Genomic DNA, 19528 nt, shown 5'->3' with positions numbered 1-19528 from the left:
TGACGTCATCCTGAACTATAATATCTGTGATTCGATGAAGATAGCCAGGAAGAAATAGACTTTTTTTNGGAGAGGGGATGGAGGGAGAAAAAGCCCTGGGTTCTCAACTTTTTGAGTTACCCTGGAAGCATTCCAAGACGCTGCCCTGTGTGCAGGGTGCTGTATAAATGCAAGTTGTTGGAATGCTTAAGAAACATTGATGTATCTTCAGTCGGTATGTGGGTTGATTTGGACTAGGAATGAGCACTGTTAACAGTTCCTATTACCCACTATTATGATTTTACTTCTGGTACAATAATAATCCAGAGAATTTTAGATGAACGGCATTTCGGGGATTAATGGAGATTAGTTGGATGTATTTATGGAGTGCTGAATGTGGGTCCTAATACTTTTATCGGGCTCTGCAGTTAGTTAGTAATGTGCTTAGTTTATTACATGGAAATCACACCAGATGGATGTGAAAGGCACTATATTAAATTAAATAGTGTGTGATGGAATACTGGCTGCTGTGACATTTTTACTGAGCGTAGCTGGGCACTGGTTTATTTTTACTTGGGCTTTTATTTTCAGGGGGACTAAACACTGTCTGAGCTATGTGCATTGAGACGAGACAGTCACCCATCGCTGGTTTAACATTGCCCTTATGGTTGGTGCTGGATGTGTGCTTTTACTGTTCACTTGCATTAAGCTTAACAACATTAGACGCATCTGGGCTATAAGCAACGGCAAACATTAAATTATTAACTTGTGTCTTCAGTCTGTTCTCTTGATTTTCCTGAGGCCGAATAGCCTGTTTCTATGTTGAACTGTCTGTAAATGTTTGGCATGTGAGCACAGTTGTGGTTCGCCATCGGCAGTGCCCTGGAGTACTGCGGACCCGCCTGGCTCAGGGCCTGGAAGTCCAAGATTCCCACACAGGATTGACTCAATTCAAAAATTCCGTTGTCAAGCATGTCACCTTGGAGCCAGTTCAGCTTCCAAAAGGACAGCCACTTTATTGGGTTATTTGACACTCAGTAAATGCAGGTTTGAGCCTTTGCTAGATGGAGAGCAAGTACCAGGTTCTCTCTGCGAGCAACATAGCTCATTATGAAATATGTCAGAGCATTGCCACCATCTTCCTGCTCGTAGCTCAGGTCCACATCGCTATCCTTTGAGCGATGGTTCCTCTGGTGAATGGGCATGTTTTTGTGAGAAATACAATCATCTAATTTTCTTCCCTAGTTACAAACCATCGATAACCAAAGCACTGCCAGACTGTACCAAAGCAGTTTAACTATTCCAGTGAGAATTACTCCACCTTGCCTATGGGGTGGGTTACTGGCCTTCATCTACACCCCACCTCACTATACATAATTGAAATCGATAGTTTAGTAGTTGGGATCTACACTCTTCCTATTCGCTGCTCTATTTACGTGCGCTGAGGTTTTTTATAGCACTGGCTGTAGTGGGGATGAAGAAATTTACCACCATGAAGAGACACCAGGATTAATCTTTTTGTTTCAAACTCTGGTGCTCTCACAGTTTCCTTGTTTTATAATTCAGCATGTTATTATAACGTGTTGAATATTTTATCCATTTTCCCGGCTTATTATTCCCTCACTCAACCTTTTGAGTCTCCTGAGGTTTGAATAACAAAAAGCTATTCTTTTTATTATCAGGGAACCTCTCATAAAAAACACTATGGAGTCCTGTAGCTCAGTGGTTAGAGCACTCGCTTTGCAAGTGAGAGACCTGAGTTCAATTCCAGGCAGGGCGAAACTTTGGGCAAGTTTCCTTACTCCACACGCCTAATAATAATAATAATCCCTCCAAAACCAAAAACAATAATAAATTAGTCATTTTCAATCCACAACTGTTTGTGGGACACTGCTGTGCGCATTAGCTGCCGCGTTCGCCCACAAATATACAGTCAATTCACTTTACACTATATTCTGTGAAGCGCTTTGGGACGTCTAGAAGACGTGAAAAGCGCTATATCAAATGCAAGGATTATTATTATTATTACTATGACAAACAGGCTCTGTCACTAACGTGAGTGACTGCTTTGAGTCAACTGTGTTATCGTCACATTCGTGCTTTGATTTGTCAGATGGGACCCACTGAGCATTGCCTCTCAGCTTGCCCAGGGTTTCCGTACTTGCTTGAACATAAAGCACAGACAGATTTGAGAAGGTATGAGGGAAAACAATGTCAACTCTAAGATAGACTCTGAGGCATTCAGTCTCTCTCCCATTTCGAACTCTTGACGGTGGCGGAGTCTGATGCTGAGCCAGGTGGAGAGGGAGGGGGAAGGTGACCATAAGCACGATCAAAAAGGAAGGTCTTTAGGTGGGATTTGAAAGTGGGGAGGGAGGGGGCAAGCCGGAGGGATTGAGGGAGAGAGTTCCTGCATTAATTGTATTCTCGGGTTGTCATGTGCATTGTGCTAACTGACTGAGGGAAATGGCTATATTGATTCCAGTGCCGTAAATCAATGTGCAGGCTGAAATATTCTACCGCTCAATCACTGCTTTGCGGTCTATGATTATTCACCTTACAGCAAAAGCCAGCATGTTTGGATGCACAACTTGGATGGCTGCCTGAATCAGTTGGTAATGCACTCACCTCACTATTTGAAAAGAGAAGACTTTCTCCTGATAATCTGGTTAACAATCCCCCAGATAAAATCAGTCGTTCACTTCATGGCTGTTTGTGGGACATTACTGTGCAAATTGGATTTGTGTTTGCTTACAAAACACACCACTGCACTTTTTACGGTAAATTCTGTGATATTTGACAACCAACAACAACTTGCATTTATATAGCGTCCTTCACGTGGGGCAGCGTCTTGGAATGTAATACTTATGTTGAAAGTTTCACTCGTCCAGCATTACATAGAAATCCTAGTAAAAAGCTGTATGTTTCATGTTTTCTGTCACAAAATCTTGGAGCAAATCCTTGCATTTTCTCCATAAAGTGATGTAGCAAATGCAAGGATTATTATTATGCCATTAACTATGCTCTGAGATTATTATTATTAATAGTAAATGTATCTGAGTTAAACAGTGTCGATACAATATCCTCTGGGGGAAGTATCCACAGGAACTAATCACTGCAGTAAATCAGATAATAATAATATTATAATAATAATAATCCTTGCATTTGATGTTATGTCTTTGAGACGTCTCAAAGCACTTCACACAATATACTGTAAAGTGAATTGACTGTATATTTTGTGGGTGAAATGCGGAAGCCAATTGAGCACAGCAATGTCCCACAAACAGTCATGGATTGAGTGACCAAATTAACTTTATTTTTGAAGGAACTATTACCCCCAGGAAAAGGGATCTGCCAATCGACTAATAACCGGGTTCCAACTTACTGTTAGGTAAACCGAGGCATTTGGAGTAAGGAAACTTGCCCAACGATTCGCCCTGACGGGAATTGAACCCAGGTCCTCTCGCAGCTCTAACCACTAAGATACAGGACACTTCTATTCGCATCAAAGATACTATTTTGGTGCGGATATAACTGCAATATACATGCATGTTTCATCTGAATTACATGTGAAAAGGAGCAACACAGCTATTGGATAATGCTATTGTCGGTGGGATAAATAAATCACCGTGTGGATGTTCAGGTCAGGATGCTCAGGTCAAGTCGTTTAAAGTGAATTAATGAAGCAGCAAATATGAAATGTTGGGTAATGATGATGCATGGCTCTGCTCTGGTGCTATTGATTAGCATTTCTGTCTGATTGAGTGCCACCGAGTGACTGTGCTATAGTATCATACATATCATGGTTCTCACTCTTGCCTCAGTGACCATCTCTGGAACACTCCCAATAGCAACCCCAAAAGCCCAACTTAATCTAGTCTTTCGTACCAGGAGGGTGGCGAGAAGTGTGTTTTATGTTCTAAAACTAACATCTCACAAATTGAAGAACTGAGCAGCATATGGAGAAGGGAAGAGAAATAGTCAGTGAGACTGTCAGCACTGGACTGTTCTTGATTCGCCTCTTATTCTCTAGTACTAAGCCGTGCTGCACAGTAATGTTTGGCTGTAGATGGTGGTGCAGTCAGGTGGATGGGAATTCCACTGGTTGCATTTGCTGTTGCACTTTTTGGTTTTGAAGCACTTTGCCATGGGGGTCTATATTGTTCTGATTTGTGATGGGAATCATGGTAACAGTTCCAAAGTCCACACTCCTACCGGTAACCAGAAGTTTGTACCTGGACTCAGAACTGTTCACATCACATTGGAGTGACATGGAAGGTCCTTGGGGAGAAACCTGGTGCTATCCCCTTGACCAGACATGCTAGAAATGAATAATAATCCTTGCATTTGATCCAGCACCTTATCAAAAGTTGTAAAGTGCTTCACACGATTTTTACACAGAAATGTCGTGATTATATACTTTGTAGGTGAATGTGGCAGCCAAATAACTTAATACCTTAGCTTTAGCCCTGTTAGAACATGGCTCATAGACATTGAGGTTTCTCCTGCAGTAAATCTGATTTGTTAAAAGCTCTGGCACTGATCTATTCCCCACACCCTCAACTCGAGAAGCTCCTCATGCGGTATTTGTGTTTTGAGTTTAAACCTGTTAGCCTGATTTTCAGAGCTTGACAAAGAATATGCTCCCCTGGCTGTTACTGGCCATCTGGCTGTCACTTCTTTACCACTCATTGATCCATCTGCATCTCTGCTTCTCATCAGTAGAGCAATAATAACTAACAGTGCACATGCAGCTCGTAACCTTGAAGATAGATGAAGGTAACCATGCAGCACAGTACTTGTCTTGTTAGGAGATCCCTATGGCTCAAAGGACTGAGGGCATGTCTACATCTCCCAAGTCTGAACGATGAGGTCATCCAACAAGGCCATGGATTTATGCAGCGCTTCCTAGCTTTTATCAGGCATGCATTGTCAGAGCCAGATCACCCTTGGAGAGACCCAGATCCATCGGTCAAGCACAGTTTGGGGCTGAGACCACAGTTTGGCTGAGTTTTCCTTTGCATGTTTCTAGGACAGTACTTGAATTCCTTGCCTTGGTTTGTTACCCAACTGCTCGTCTCCTGAAGGCAGAGCAGGGATGCGGCAGTGGTGGACAGGAGCGAAGCAAAAATGATGCTGTGAAAAAACATACTTGGAGCTGCAACTGTTTAATATAAAGTTAATTAATTAAACAATATATTAACTTTATGTTTGTGGAGCATTTCTGGTGCAGGTATTTGTCGACGTAACATTATGTTATTTTTTGATAATTCAGCTTTCATTTACCTTTGTGTCCAGTGGACATAAAGTCTCCACCTCATGTCAAATAAATTGAGTATTTCTCCTGGTTACTCACCTGGTGCACAGAGCCAGTAGAAGGGTGGGGGGGAGAAACTTTAGGCAAGTTTCCCTACTCCACGGCCCTCTGTTTATCTAGCAGAAAGATTGGTGGATCGCTTTCCAGGAATAATTATCCCTCCAAATAAATAAACAAAATTTACCACTCAATTCATGGTTGTTTCTGTGCGCTATTGGCTGCTGTGTTTCACCCAAAAATACAGTCAATCCATTTTCCAATGTATTCTGTGAAACACTTTGAGATGTCTCAACGATGTGATAAGGCGCTTTATCAAATGCAAGGATTATTATCATTATTAAGGTACTGTACTTGGCAGGCTTTCCCTTTCCTGGGAAGATTGGCAACAATTTAGCCTGCCCACACATCTCCATTTGAGACCAGCAAACTAAGTATGGACAAGGATTCAAATCAGTGAACTCTGTAAGTTGTAACTCTGTCCACTATGCTATCAGGGTTGCTTCGCTACTAATCTGATATTATTTATATAAGCTGCTTCCAGACTTTTATATGAACTATATAAATGTATATTGTAACCCAGATTTTGGATTGCAAATGGAATACTACATTCTGATAGTGTGATTCACATTTGGAAATTCTGTCGGCCAAAGTGCTTCAGAAGCCAACCTTCATTAAGTGCTGCTCTTTGAAACCTGCAGTTTATTTATCCTGGCAAAATGGTGCATTACGCTGCTGAAATCCTGTCACCTAATGGACAGTGCCAAAGCTGTGAATCTGTGCTCTGCCACTGTGTACAGTAAACCTGCCTCTGGAGATGGGCTGAATGACAGAATGCATTCAAGGTTGTTGGACGCATTAGGAGTGTTGATGTGTAAACTTGGCAAATCTCTTTAACTCTGTCCTGCCCAGCACCAAAATAAAAGCTAAAAGTGTAACTGAACTGCGTTTTCTATGGTACGCAAAATATTATATAGGAGTAGGATTAAAGTCTTTCAACCCGTCGACTCTGCTCCACTGTTTGATTATTTCTTGGTAGGTCTTATCTTTTTAATCCAGTTCACCAACTTCTCTCCCTCTTTGTCTCCCTTTAACCTATCTTTCTTTAGTGGCTAAAATTGACCTCTGGCCTTCAAGTTCCCCTCATGAAGAGTGCTATTTAAATGCAAGTTGTTCCAGGTTCTCACAACACTGTGTGGGTGAGTGGTTGTGAAGGGGTGGTTTCTGGATTCATTTTTAACGGTTTTCCCTCTAAATGCTTTGGAAACGTCCCTCCGAAATGTGGACTAAACCGTTCAACCCAATGGCGTGTGAAATTGTGGAATTGACAGCTGGTCCAGATTGAGACACCAGGTAGCAACAAGCATTCAAGCAGGTGCGTTCCTGCTGGGCAGACAGCTCTGACCAAATGAGCAGCTCAGTGTCCTTTGGCCTAACAGTGTTATAACAGTGGCAATCTTTTTTAATATTCTGCAGTCTGGACATGTAATGTAGCTGCATTTGAAATATGTGAAGCACGACGGGATGCCACCAATGCTGCTAATTGTAATCATGCCTTTGCATTTGATCTGAATTAGTTACAACGATTCAGAAGCATTGCAGCCTTATCGAGATCACATTAATTCAGCCTCACAGCTGATTGAACTTGTCTCCCTTATGTTCCTTTAATCCAAATTGGATATTGATTTAGATACCGTCTCAAATCAACCATCTCAGTGACTGGTTCCTGCAGCTCTCTGAACTAAATGTTAGAATCCAATTTCATGATTCCATTTATTGAGGAACGGAAAAATTGTTCATTTCACTTGTTTGATGAAATGATCTAGAATGATGAAAACTTCAATCTGTTAGCAGGCTTCACTGTCAGCTTCAAACACTGCTGTCTGGCTCTTTTTTTCCAAATCGTCAGCACTGTATATATGGAGCAGCATGGGTCAAACTGATAACGCTGCTTTTGTAGGCAATTTAAATCACATCATCTTTCAAGGGCTGGATTCTGGTGTCAGATGATGGAGTTTCAAAGCACTTTCCTCTGCTGGAGATCTGTTTATATATAAAAGGGAATAGCCATTCCTTGCATTTCCCATTTGTCCTTTATTGACTAGCATTGTATAGTAGTTCTGAATAGGAGATTAAAATGGCAAGCTGGGTAAAAAGTGAAAATGGAAATGCTGTAAATCTGAAATGGAGAGAGGTTCTGAGCAATGTGCCACCTGAACATCAGATGCTGATCAACCTGCTGTTTTTCAGTAGTAACTACAATAATAATATTCAGATTTGGTACAGCTCCTTTCACGCTGGGAGGACGTTACACAGCCTCAAGGATACACTGTAAAGGGTAGTGACTGTGTTTCTTGTGGGCGAACAAAGTAAATGGATATTTTCAATTTACCATTTTTTAAAGTTTTTTTTAGGGTATGTGTTGAGGGTGGAGAAAGGAGCATGATAGCGTGACCTAGATTACACAGACTGCATCATCCCTAGATATAGTGATTTTAATTTTATTCCAGGTTAGCAGAGAATAGTGTGCTGAATATTTTCTGCTTTTTTCCCCTCTTTATTTTTTTCTTTTCTGGGATGGGTGGTTGTGACCCGATGTCTGGATTTGTTTAAGCTTTGCTTATTGATATAGTAGGTTGATATTCTGGAAGGTTGACGGCCTTTTTATGCATAGGAGCATAAGCAAGGCCATTGAGTGGCTCGTTCCACCACACAGCATTGTGTGATTGTATAAACTTGCTCTTCCCCATCTAACTTAACTGGAACAGTATCCTCTGATAGTTTAGTACCAAATTGAAACTGAATGAGGGAGGGCATTTTGTGGGGGAAAATTCCCCCCCCTATAGAGCTAAAGACACTAAGTATGTTGCCCTCACATACTATTCCCCTGTATGGGCTCCTGCCATACATCCTCACTCAGCCATAGATTTAGCTCTTGTTTAGCACTACCACAATTTGCGGCTGTACTTCCAGCCAGTACGCCCCAAAACTCTGGCACACTCTCCCAATCCCTCCTCCTGAATAATAATAATCCTTGCATTTGTTATAGGGCCTTATCCTGTCATTGAGATATTTCAAAGCTCTTCACAGAATGTAAAGTATAATATAATATAAAGTATTTTGTGGCCGAAAAAGGAATTTGTGGGCTTTGACCCCCTCATTCCCCATCTCCAGGTCGACCCTGAAGACCTTCCTCTTTGATCGTCCTTACTGTCATCTCCCTCAATCCCCTGGCTCCGTGTCAGGTTCTGGCACTGTTAATAAGTCTGAGATGCTATCCTGTGTGAGGGGATGCTATGTAAATGCAAAAATGCAAATGCTATACAAATGTACAGATAAGGAGAGTAAAGGCTGACGTTGCACTCTTTTTGTCAAGTTTCCAAAATGAATACAGTTTACAGCTTTATTTTCTGTTGTTCCCAGCCATGGTGTACACATGGCCATGGCTCTGGGGTTAATGCACCAGGTTTCTAACCTTGACGTGTATGTACAATTGTACTGCTGCTCCTCTTGAAAACAGTTCAAATCTTGCTCCAGACACAAATTTATTTAGACCATAAGACATAGGAGCAGAAGTAGGCCATTCGGCCCCTCGAGTCTGCCCCGCCATTTAATAAGATCATGGCTGATCTTCTAACCTAATTCCATTTACCTGCCCTCTCCCCATATCCCTTAATCCCTCTATCCTTTAGAAATCTATCAACCTCAGTCTTGAATATGTTCAATGACTGAGCATCCACAGCCTTCTGGGGTAGAGAAGTCCACAAATTCACTACCCTCTGAGTGAAGAAATGTTTCCTCAACTCAGTTCGAAAAGGCTGACCCTTAATCTTGAGACTATTACCCCTAGTTTTAGATTCTCTAACCAGGGAAACAGTCTCACACTATCTACCCTGTCAAGACCCTAAAGAATCTTATAGGTTTCTATAAGATCACCTCTAGTTCTTCTATACTCTAGAGAATATAGGCCTAGTTTACTCAACCTATCCTCATAAGTCAACCCCCTCATCCCAGGAACCAACTTAATGAATCTACACTGCACCCCCTCAAAGGCGAGTATGTCCTTTCTTAAATAAGGAGACCAAAACTGCACACAATATTCTAGATGCGGTGTCACCAAGGTCTTATATAACTGCAGCAAGACTTCCCTACTCTTGTACCCTAACCCTTTTGCAACGAACTATCAAGATGGCATTAGCCTTCCTACTTACTTGCTGTACCTGCATACTAACTTTCTGTGACTGGTGTACAAGGACACCCAAATCCCTCTGAACACTAACACTACCTAGTCTCTTCCCCTCTAGAACATGATCCACTTTTCTATTTTTACAACCTAGGTGAATAACTTCACACTTCCCCATGTTATACTCCATCTGCCACCTTCTTGCCCACTCACCTAGCCTGTCTATTTCCCTTTGCATTCTTTGTGTGTCATCCTTACAGCTTACCCTCCCGCCCATCTTCATATCGTCCTCGAATTTAGATATGTTAGGTTCTATTTCCTCATCTAAATCATTGATATAGACGTAAATAATTGAGGCCCAAGCACAAGGATCACCTTGTGGCACTCCACTAGTCACATCCTGCCAAAAAGACCCATTTATCCTACTCTCTGTTTTCTTCCTTTTAGCCACTCTCCAATCCATGCTAATATATTACCTTAATTCCATGGGCTCTAATCTTATGCAACAGCCTTTTATGTGGCACCTTGTTGAATGCCTTATGGAAATGCAAATACACCACATCTAATGTTTCCCCCCTATCTAACCTGCTAGTTACATCCTCAAAAAACTCTATAAGATTTGTTAAACCTGATTTCCCTTTCGTAAAGCCATGTTGACTCTGCCTAATCATGTTATGATTTTCTAAATACCCGATGATAACGTACATAATTAAGGACTCTAGAATTTTCCCTGCCACCAGTGTCAGACTAATTGGTCTATAGTTCCCCATTTTTTGTCTCCCACCCTTCTTAAATATTGGCGTTATGTTTCGATCTTTCAATCAATGGAAACCATTCCAGAATCCAGGGAATTTTGGAAGATCAAAAACAAAGCATCAACTATCTCTGCAGCCACCTCTTTAAACAAAATATCTTTAAAAAATGTTTTTTGTGCTCTATGTACAGCTCGCATCTTAAAAGCAATATTGACTCCCTCCTGGAGAAGGTTTTGAAGGCAGAGGGGAGTGTGGAAGAGAGTGCAAGGCGGGAAGAGCGTGTGCAAGAGGATGGTACCACAGGGACAGTTTCCTTACGTACCATATGATCCTTGCAGGGTTTTCCAAAAGTTTTCTTCCTCTTTCCTCAAAACCTACTTGATCCTGTTGTTTTGGATTTCTTTGCTTTGATTCTTTGACAAAACCACCCAGCCCCTTACACCAGTGTACCAACAAGTAGATAAAGGTGTCACTTTCAGAAGTGACTTGTGTACTGTGTATACCATCTCAGAGTTCAAATGCATTTTCCTAAAGTTCCTGAAGAGGAAGGATGATAGCATTCAGGCTGTCTGCATATTTTATCTGTTTTAGTCTCTAAGCTTGCTAACAGCACAAATACCTTTTGAAGAGTTGCTCCATGCTGCCTGTGCTGCTGTACAGTGTGTGTAACATATACTTATCCCAGAAAGGAATGGACAGTTATGGCTGTCACTGCGTTTGAAGCCTTGTGTGGTAGAAATGCACTTTGGTAGTGTTCAACAGTTCCATAACCAGTTGAAGTTTGTACAAGCTGCTTCAGGGTGAAAATAAATTGGGAAGTGCACAGATCTTTCCCTGGGTGAGCGGTTCCAGCATTCAATCCAATTAAATTATTCCTGGTTCCAATCCCAAAACACCCGACAGCTAACCAGCAGGACGCTTCCCAGTGCAGTGAACCAAGCACAAGTCTTGCCTCTAGTGCGTTGCTCATTGTACAAATTGAGACCAGACCGCCCTGCGTGGGCCAGCCCTCTGTTTGTTTATTTGGGTCTCAATCTTATTTGTGTAATCTTGCTCTGCGATCTCCTCCTGCTTTGCGTCCACTCCTCTAGTTCTAGTGTACTGTTCTCTCCTCACTGCCTCTGTCCTTCAGTTTGAGAAGCTCTGGTTCATTTTGATAGAGCACTGATGTATCAGTGTTGTAATGGAGTTTTGCAGCTGGTTATTTGTTGAGACATCTCTTCATTGAGCATCTCTTTGGACTAACATTCTTAGAAATAAGAGGGAGCTGGTTGGTGTGTTCGCATACAGCTGATGTGATGACATTGGGAGGATACTGGCATTGCTACACTTGACTGTGTAGAAACCAATGTTTGGTATATTGCAAGAATAGTATTTTGCCCCTTTTATGTGGCATTCTCCCTGTTGGATGCATTATCAGATCTCCCAAAGCATTCCTCAGGAAGTGTGGCTCATTACACTAGAAATAGGCAGCCTTTTGCCATCTTCAATTTACTTTTTTAAGTATTCTAGATTAAAATGACATGTTCACGCTCTCGTGTTGAGAGTGTTGTGCATGCTGCAATTTCTCACATGACAAAAATCTGAGTAATGCCATTGGGAAGAAATTTCTCCAGGAAGGAAGAAAGGGAGTTGAAGGAAAATCCATGTGCATGTCTTAAATGCTGAACACCATGGACTCTCCTTCTTGGCTGGGAAATGTGCGGAAAGATAGAGAGCAAGGGAATAAAAAAAGGGTCCTTTTCCACATGAAAGACAATGTGTCGCTGTCATTTATCAATGAGATTAGTTGTGAGCCAAGCAATGAGTTTTCCACATCAGTAACGGTCTTTTTGTGTTTGCATTTACAGTCACTGATGAAGACACGGTCAAGAGATATTATGCCAAGTTTGAGGAGAAGTTCTTCCAAAGCTGTGAAAAGGAACTTGCCAAAATCAACACCTTCTACTCAGGTAATCTTGATTTACAGTTTGTCCCTTCTTAATCCGAATCCCTGAGAACAGTCACTTACCAAACACTGATATCAGGCTTGAGCAGCATTTAACAGTTGAAACGTATTCAAGTGTAAATTCTACAAAGTAATGAGATTCAAGGAAGTTGTTGGCCTGGGAGAAGTCCGCTTTGTGACCTCAGTGTGTAACACAAGTTGTGAGGAACCCACTTGTGAACTGGTAATTGGAGTTGAGGATTATCAATATGATGGAATGATCACTTTTTCATGAAATTCCTGACTCCGAATTTCAGTGATTTCCTGGTTCCATAATTTTACTGAAAATTTTAGAGATTTCACAAAATCCCTGGTTTCACAACTTTACTGTACTATTGTTGGAGGTGCTGAGAGCTTAAGCGGATATTCCGTCTGTCTGTTAGATGGACATAAAGATTACAGAATACTATTGGTAAAGAGGTTTTCCTGGTGTTCTGGCCAACAATCTCACCGATAAATTGATCATTCACCTTCTGTTTGTTTGTGGGACATTGCTGCCACACTTACCTACAGAAACACTCCACAGTAATTAAATGTAAAGCTCTTTGAGATGTTTGAACATGATAAAGTGCTATAATTATGCAAGCTCTTCTGAGACTAATCTTCTTCAAAATCAATCTTATTTTAAATGTCCTCGTGAGGAATGAAAAGTATTTTTTACGTGCTGTTCATTTAATATGTAACGTTTCTCACTAAAGCAACTGAATCATTCTTTTAGTGTTGATTTAACACAGCAGGATGGTGCTGTTCAGAACAGAAGCACAGTTGTGCTCACTCGCAGTTAAACTTGTAACTGGAGAGAATGAATAGCCTCTTTAAATCCTTCGAAAGACATTGTTTTCTTTCTGCCTTGTGCATTAGCTGTTGAAGTTCAGTAGAATTAGAATTAGGCAGCTTCTGCAGAGACGTGTGGTCCATCTGCATCGAGTGCAGAAGTGGAGAGAAACCTTACACAAGGAGCCTCAACAGCATAAAGAAGCTTGATAGCCCCACAGGTGCCAGAGCACAATTTTGATGGTAATGGAAGCATTTGTCTTTTTCACATTGATCATTTCTAATCAGTTTGGTTCAGTTACATTAAGCATTGCAGGATGTATAATGTTAGTATATGAAAGGCACTGTGATGTATGTTATTTTAAGCATTAGCTGAGGATTGTCACTAAGAGTTAGAGAGATTAGATTGCACTTTTACATGCAGAGGCTTAGTAATAATAATCCTTGCATTGCATCCTTGATAAAGCACCTTATCACATCATTAAGACATCTCAAAACGCTTCACAGAAAATACTGTAAAGTGAATTGACTGTAAATTTTGTGGGTGAAACGCGGCAGCCAATTGCACACAGCAGTGTCTTACAAACCATCGTGGATTGAGTGAACATATTATTATTTATTTTAAGGGATTATTACCTCCAGAAAACGATCCGTCAATTGACTTAACAATAGGGTTCCTACTTACTGCTAGGTAAATAGAGATGTGTCGAGTAAGGAAACTTGCCTAAGGTTTCGCCCCGCCCGGGAATCGAACTAATATGCTCCAGTCACAGTGTGCTTTGTCACATAATGCTGTTGAAGTTAGCACTAATATTTAAAAGGGATTTGGATAAATATTTGAAGAGAGATAGAACAACATGCACTTGGAGCGCCTTGCATGACTCCGACACAGCAGGAATCCATTCAGCCCACTTTCTTCATGATGTTCGTTGCTATTCCAAGAAGCCATCCACCCTAATCCCAACTCCCTGCTCATTCTTGTATCCTTCAGGATCCCAGATATCCTTCCTCTGTAGATGTTTGTCTTTTATATCCCCAATAAACTGGAAATCACAACAGCACTATGTCTTTTTTACTCCTTTAGGCACAATCTTGACTTCATGCCCTCTTGACCTCGATTCCCATACAAGCAGAGTCTTTTGTAATGCATTCCTTCAAACCCTTTCATTATCTTAAATATATAACCTCTGTTCCAACAGGTGTAGTCTAACCTCTCCAGCCTCTCCTGCTGTCTTATATCTTTTCATTTCCGGTATCATGCTCTTGAATCAACGCTGGACCCACCCGCTCGATCTTTTATACTGTTGCCCCAAAACTGTACATAATCTTCTAATTGTGGCCTTACCAATATCTTATGCAAACTCATTATCACTTCCTCACTTTTGTATTCTGTATATAAAACCCAGATTGACAACCTTCTCTACCTGCAAGAGGGAACAAAGGGGAAGCACCAAAAAACTATGGACCAAAAGGCACAAATTGAGACAGTTCTAAAGGCAGCTGAAGTGAAATGAGCTGAGATCATTTGGCTGTGTTGCTGCTTCTATCGCCCACCCTGGCTCCAGCTGTGGGTCAGTTTGGGCTCCACAATTTTAAATGTAATAAGATCTTTCCAAATGTTCCATATTAATGACCAGCCGTACATTTTAATTTTCAATAATTTAACAAAAGAGCCATGAAATTAAACATTACGAAATTAGCTTCAATTTGGGAATCCAATCCGTTCCAATGTCTGGTTTGGACCCGTGGAGCACATATGTTGAGCTGTTGAATCAGCACACTATCAATTTGCACACAGCAATGTCCCCAAAACAGTCTTTGAGATGTCTCAATGACATAAGGCGCTATATCAAATGCAAGATTCATTATTATTATTAGATGAAGTAAATGTCCATTTTTTTTCTGGGCGATTGTTGGCCAGGACATTGGAAGAAGCTTCCTTCTCTTTTCAAACAGTGTCAAAGGGTCTTTAACCTGAAGAGGCAGAGGTTTAATGTTTCTGGTTCATTTTCTCTTCTGAAGGATTGTACTTCTGACATTGAGTTGCTCCCCCAATATTGCATTTGTCTGTCAGCCCAACCTGTGAGCTTGAGTCCAAATATGGGACTTGAACCCACAATCTTTCAAGAGGTGAGTGCATTACAACCTGAGCCAACCTGGGTGGAGCAAAACCTTAAGAAGTTTCCTTACTCTGCACGCCTCTGTTTATCTAGTAGTAAATATAAATTCGCTTTTATAATAATAATTTGGTCACTCACTCCACAAATTTGTGGAACACTGCTGTGCTGCGCTCCGCCCACAAAATACACAGGCAATTCACTTACAATATATTCTGTGAAGCACTTTGAACTGCCTCAATGACATGATAAGACACAACATCAAATGCAAGGATTATTATTACTTATGGAGGCAGTTATTCTCTCTCTCGAGTAACATAAGAGAATTGTATCTAGGAATGACTAGGGATTTCCTTGAGGCTGCCCATCTATCAGCTTTATGCAAGTTCAAGTAGACTGAGTAACTTCAAGCAGTTCCTACCTGGTGACTAGCCCAGAAGCTTAGTGAAATATTATCAATTTTCTGTTGCTGAGATTCTTGCAGGTTTTTTGTATTGTAGTGTTTAAACTTGCTGGTGTTTCCTATCCCAGAGTCTCTACTAATCCTCTCTCAGTAGGCAGGTAAGTCAGTCTTCGAGATGTCTCAAAGTGCTTGATATACTATAATGCAAAGTGAATTCACTGTATATTTTGTACACGGCAATGTCCCACAAACAGTCGCAAATTGATCCAGGTCTACAATCCTGAAAAATGGCTTCTCTCAAGCATGTGCAAATAATGCTGAAGTGGATAAGCTGCTTCTTAGGGTATTAGAAAGTTTCATGTTGATGCCATTCCCCAGAAATTCTAAAGTGGAAATGAGCAGGAGGAAGGTACGTTTACAAAGTGTTGCTGTTAGTGGACTGGTTCTTTAGAATAGCAGCACAAATTTCTGTTGATGAGGCTTGTTCTACTGATCAGCTGTAAGAATGGTTAATGGGAGAGTGTGATGATCTGCTTATCCACACTGTGCTGTGTCCTGACCTCAGCCAGGTCTCTATGAGGAAATGGTATTTTCCCACAGAGAGGCTTAGCCGTAGTTTGATGTAGAGCAGTAGATACATGAGATTAGGCTTTCCTGTATAGAAGGGGATATAAACTTTCAAGCATTGAATCATATGAGTTTGATTCACTCTTTCCTCTTCAATCACAGCATTGTCCAGATATTCAGGCTTAGATCTGCTCTGTAAAAAATAACTCCTGATCACATTCTATATGCCTGATACAACCATAATATAAATGTCACAACATAATGTTACAATACACAATGTCACAAACGATCAAAACATTGTGTAAGAAGTTCCTACCATCTCTCTTCCCCAATGCAGCATCCCACCCAACAATTGAATGTCTGGTCTTGTTTCCTAACAGTCATCAAGAAAGCAAGTAATATAACTGTGAGTCAGTTTAAATGGGTTTAATTATATCCGCTTATAACACAAACTGTGTGTGAACCCATTTATTAGACATGCGTGTGGCTGGCCTGGTTCCCATGTGTGGCCTATGTATCCATGTGCCAGCTGATTCCCGTACTTATAATGATTCCGAGGTTGGCCATTTTTTTAGTGCAGGAACTGAGCTGGCCTGCGGTGTGCATGCACAATGAAACTGGCTATTGATGCCTTGAAAGGCAGGTTGGAATTTTGTGCATCCCAATCATTGAGTTATAACAAGGCAGCAGTGTATTATATAAAACATTTCAAGGGATCAATACTGATAGATAAACCTTTCACGTTGGGAGGATGGCTCAAAGCACTTCACAGGATTCATTGTAAAGTATAGTGACTGTGTATTTTGTGGGCCAATGCGGTAGCCAATTTTGTGCATAGTAATTTTGCGTACATTACTGTGTGCAAAACAGTTAACACAAATAGCCATGAAGTGAATCAATTTTATCTGATGGATTGTTGGACGCATGGAGAGAGAAACATCCTTCTCTTTTCAAATCGTCCCAAGGGATCTTCAAAGTCCACCTGACCAGGCAAACAGGGCCTCAGCAGCAGGTAGTTGAAGCAGAATGGAATTGACACACATTTTTTGTAAAGGAAATATATAAAAGCATATCTGGAAAAAGGGCAGGAATGGGCCAAAATGCCTTCTTCAGTCAGCTAATACAGGCGTGGTGGAGTGAATGACCTTTATCTGTGCTATGCAATTGAATGCTTTTCATATACAGAATATTTTCGTAAAATGATGGCCTATAGCTTTGATTCCCATTTAATACTATTATGTTCAGCTGGGCTCTTCTCTCTGGGTTCAGGCTTGGCTTCCTATTGTGCAGGGGCATTGTTGCCAGATTCTGCTGAATTGAATGTGGATGGTAAGTGTATGCCAGCTCTGAAGGGACGTTCCAAAGCGTTTAATTTTCAGGAATCAAATCATAATATAATAATAATCTTTGCATTTGATATAGCGCTTTATCATGTCATTGAGATGTCTCAAAACACTTCACAGAATATATTGTCAAGTGAATGACTATTTTGTGGATGAAACATTCCAGACAGTCTTGCACAACAGTATCCAACAAAAAGTCTTGAATTGAGTGACTTGTTTATTTGGGAAGGATTATTATCCCCGGAAAGTGATCCACCAGTCGACTAACAATCGGGTTCCTACTTACTGCTAGGTAAACAGAAGCGTATGGAATAAGCACGCTAACCACTGAGCTATGGGACCCCCCAAATCCAGTTCTGAATTTACTCATCGCAGGGATTTGTACGGAAGATAAAGTATGCAGCCAGTGTGTATAATATGAAGCGGCAGTCAGATCGCTGGACACAGTAATTGCCCTCAGTGAGCCTCTGGAACTACTGCTGCATCTGAATAAACATTACGTCAGATGTTTTCAGGCGCGATGATGAATATGAGCTGCTCATTCTCTGGGGACTGTTGGGAGCAGCACACATGATTTTTCATGTCAAGACACTGATGGGAGGGATAATTACATTAGCATTTCCTACAGACACTCTGTAGTCTGGATTTTTGATTTTTTAGAAACGGTTAATGAGACATTTTTTGCTTCATTTACTGTTCTTTCACAGATTGCACAACTTGTATCCCTGAAGTGATATTACCTTGTAGTATTGGAAGCAATGCATGTGTTACCTGCTGCTTTCTGGGCTCAGTGTTCTCTAGGCAATGCCAGTGGGTGAGGACTGAGTTGGGAGGAAAAGAAAGGAATGATGAGCTTCAACTCACCTCCTGGAAACTAACTGCAGAGCGCAAACATTTAGATGGTACATTCAGAGTCACATCAGAATTTATTGGATTTGTATTAAATCCTTGCATTTCATAAAGCACCTTATCACTTCATTGAGAGATCTCAAAGCGTTTTACAGAATATATTGTAAAGTGGATTGACTGTAATTTGTGGCCAAGACCTAGTGAGACCTGGCGCACAGGTGATGAAGGGCAGCAGCAGTGAAGGTGGGGGAAAGATTCTTTTTGGTAAGCTTTGAACTAAGGTTTTCGCCGCACTACTCAAAAAGAAGGGAGTTTCTCCCAGTATGTTGGTAGACAATTCTCCAAATTAAATTGGTCATTCACTTCATGACTGTTTACAGGAAATTGTTGTGTGCAAATTGACAACTGTGTTTGCCGCAGTCACTACACTCCAGTAAAATCCTATCTGGTGTGAGACATCTTGATATATAATCAAATTATGATTATTCTGGAGAAAGTAGGGTAAATAATTTTTTTCCAATTTGTGTGTTTAAACAATAAACATAGTTTCTTAGCTCAGTTTATGCATACTATGTTGCTATCTCATCTTGCATTAATATGAATTTTGTAATACACTAATAAATAAGTAGATGGTCAGTGTAGTACCCAAAGTTAGACACACATAATACTTGCATACAGCATAGAGCTGGAAACAAATTTCAGCCTGTTTGAAGCAAATGTGTTTTTGTGCACCCTGTTACTGACTGGATGTGGAATGAGATTGATTAATAGCAGTTATACCATTGGAGCCTTTCTGTCTGTCAGACTAAACTGGCTCAAGCTCAAGTCTGAGTATGCCTAAGATGGAAGCATGAGGTCTACTCCACTATAGGGAAGAATCTCCTACAATTGCTGAAGGCGCCAAGACGCTTGTGCCTCACCCTGATTCGCAATGGACCAAAATACAATGGTTTCCCTGAGTCAGGCTGTAATTGTACTTTCAGGCACCACAGTGAGGGGGCACAGGAAATATTCCTCTTCCACCCAAAATATGAATCATCACGAACCTGCGCCATACCTCATGGATGCGTATGCAGCACTATGATTAAGAGGGCCAGGCATAGATATTGAAATCCCACAGACGCCAGTCAGCTTTAGGTAACAATTAAGACTGTACAGTACCTCCCAATGTTGAGAAATGGCAATTATATTCAGCAGAGTTCAGCCATTTTATCGCCCCATCAGTTATTTACATACGTAAATAACAATATGTGGAGT

The 19528-nt window shown here is 41.0% G+C and overlaps 1 protein-coding gene across 1 annotated transcript in view; it reads left to right on the top strand.

Moving 5' to 3' along the window:
• The window catches only part of LOC103184770 (xenotropic and polytropic retrovirus receptor 1 homolog), a 127419-nt gene that overhangs the window by 48287 nt on the left and 59604 nt on the right, over positions 1-19528 (top strand). Inside the window, exon 3 of the mRNA XM_007902949.2 lies at positions 12082-12183. Within this exon, the coding sequence (XP_007901140.1) occupies positions 12082-12183 (102 nt within the window). The remainder of the gene's footprint in view (positions 1-12081; positions 12184-19528) is intronic.

The sequence above is a fragment of the Callorhinchus milii genome, unplaced genomic scaffold (assembly GCF_018977255.1).
Source record: "Callorhinchus milii isolate IMCB2004 unplaced genomic scaffold, IMCB_Cmil_1.0 Scaffold5, whole genome shotgun sequence".
NCBI classification, from domain to species: domain Eukaryota; kingdom Metazoa; phylum Chordata; class Chondrichthyes; order Chimaeriformes; family Callorhinchidae; genus Callorhinchus; species Callorhinchus milii.
Note: the sequence above shows the minus strand (reverse complement) of the source record. Positions and strands in the feature narration are given on the sequence as shown.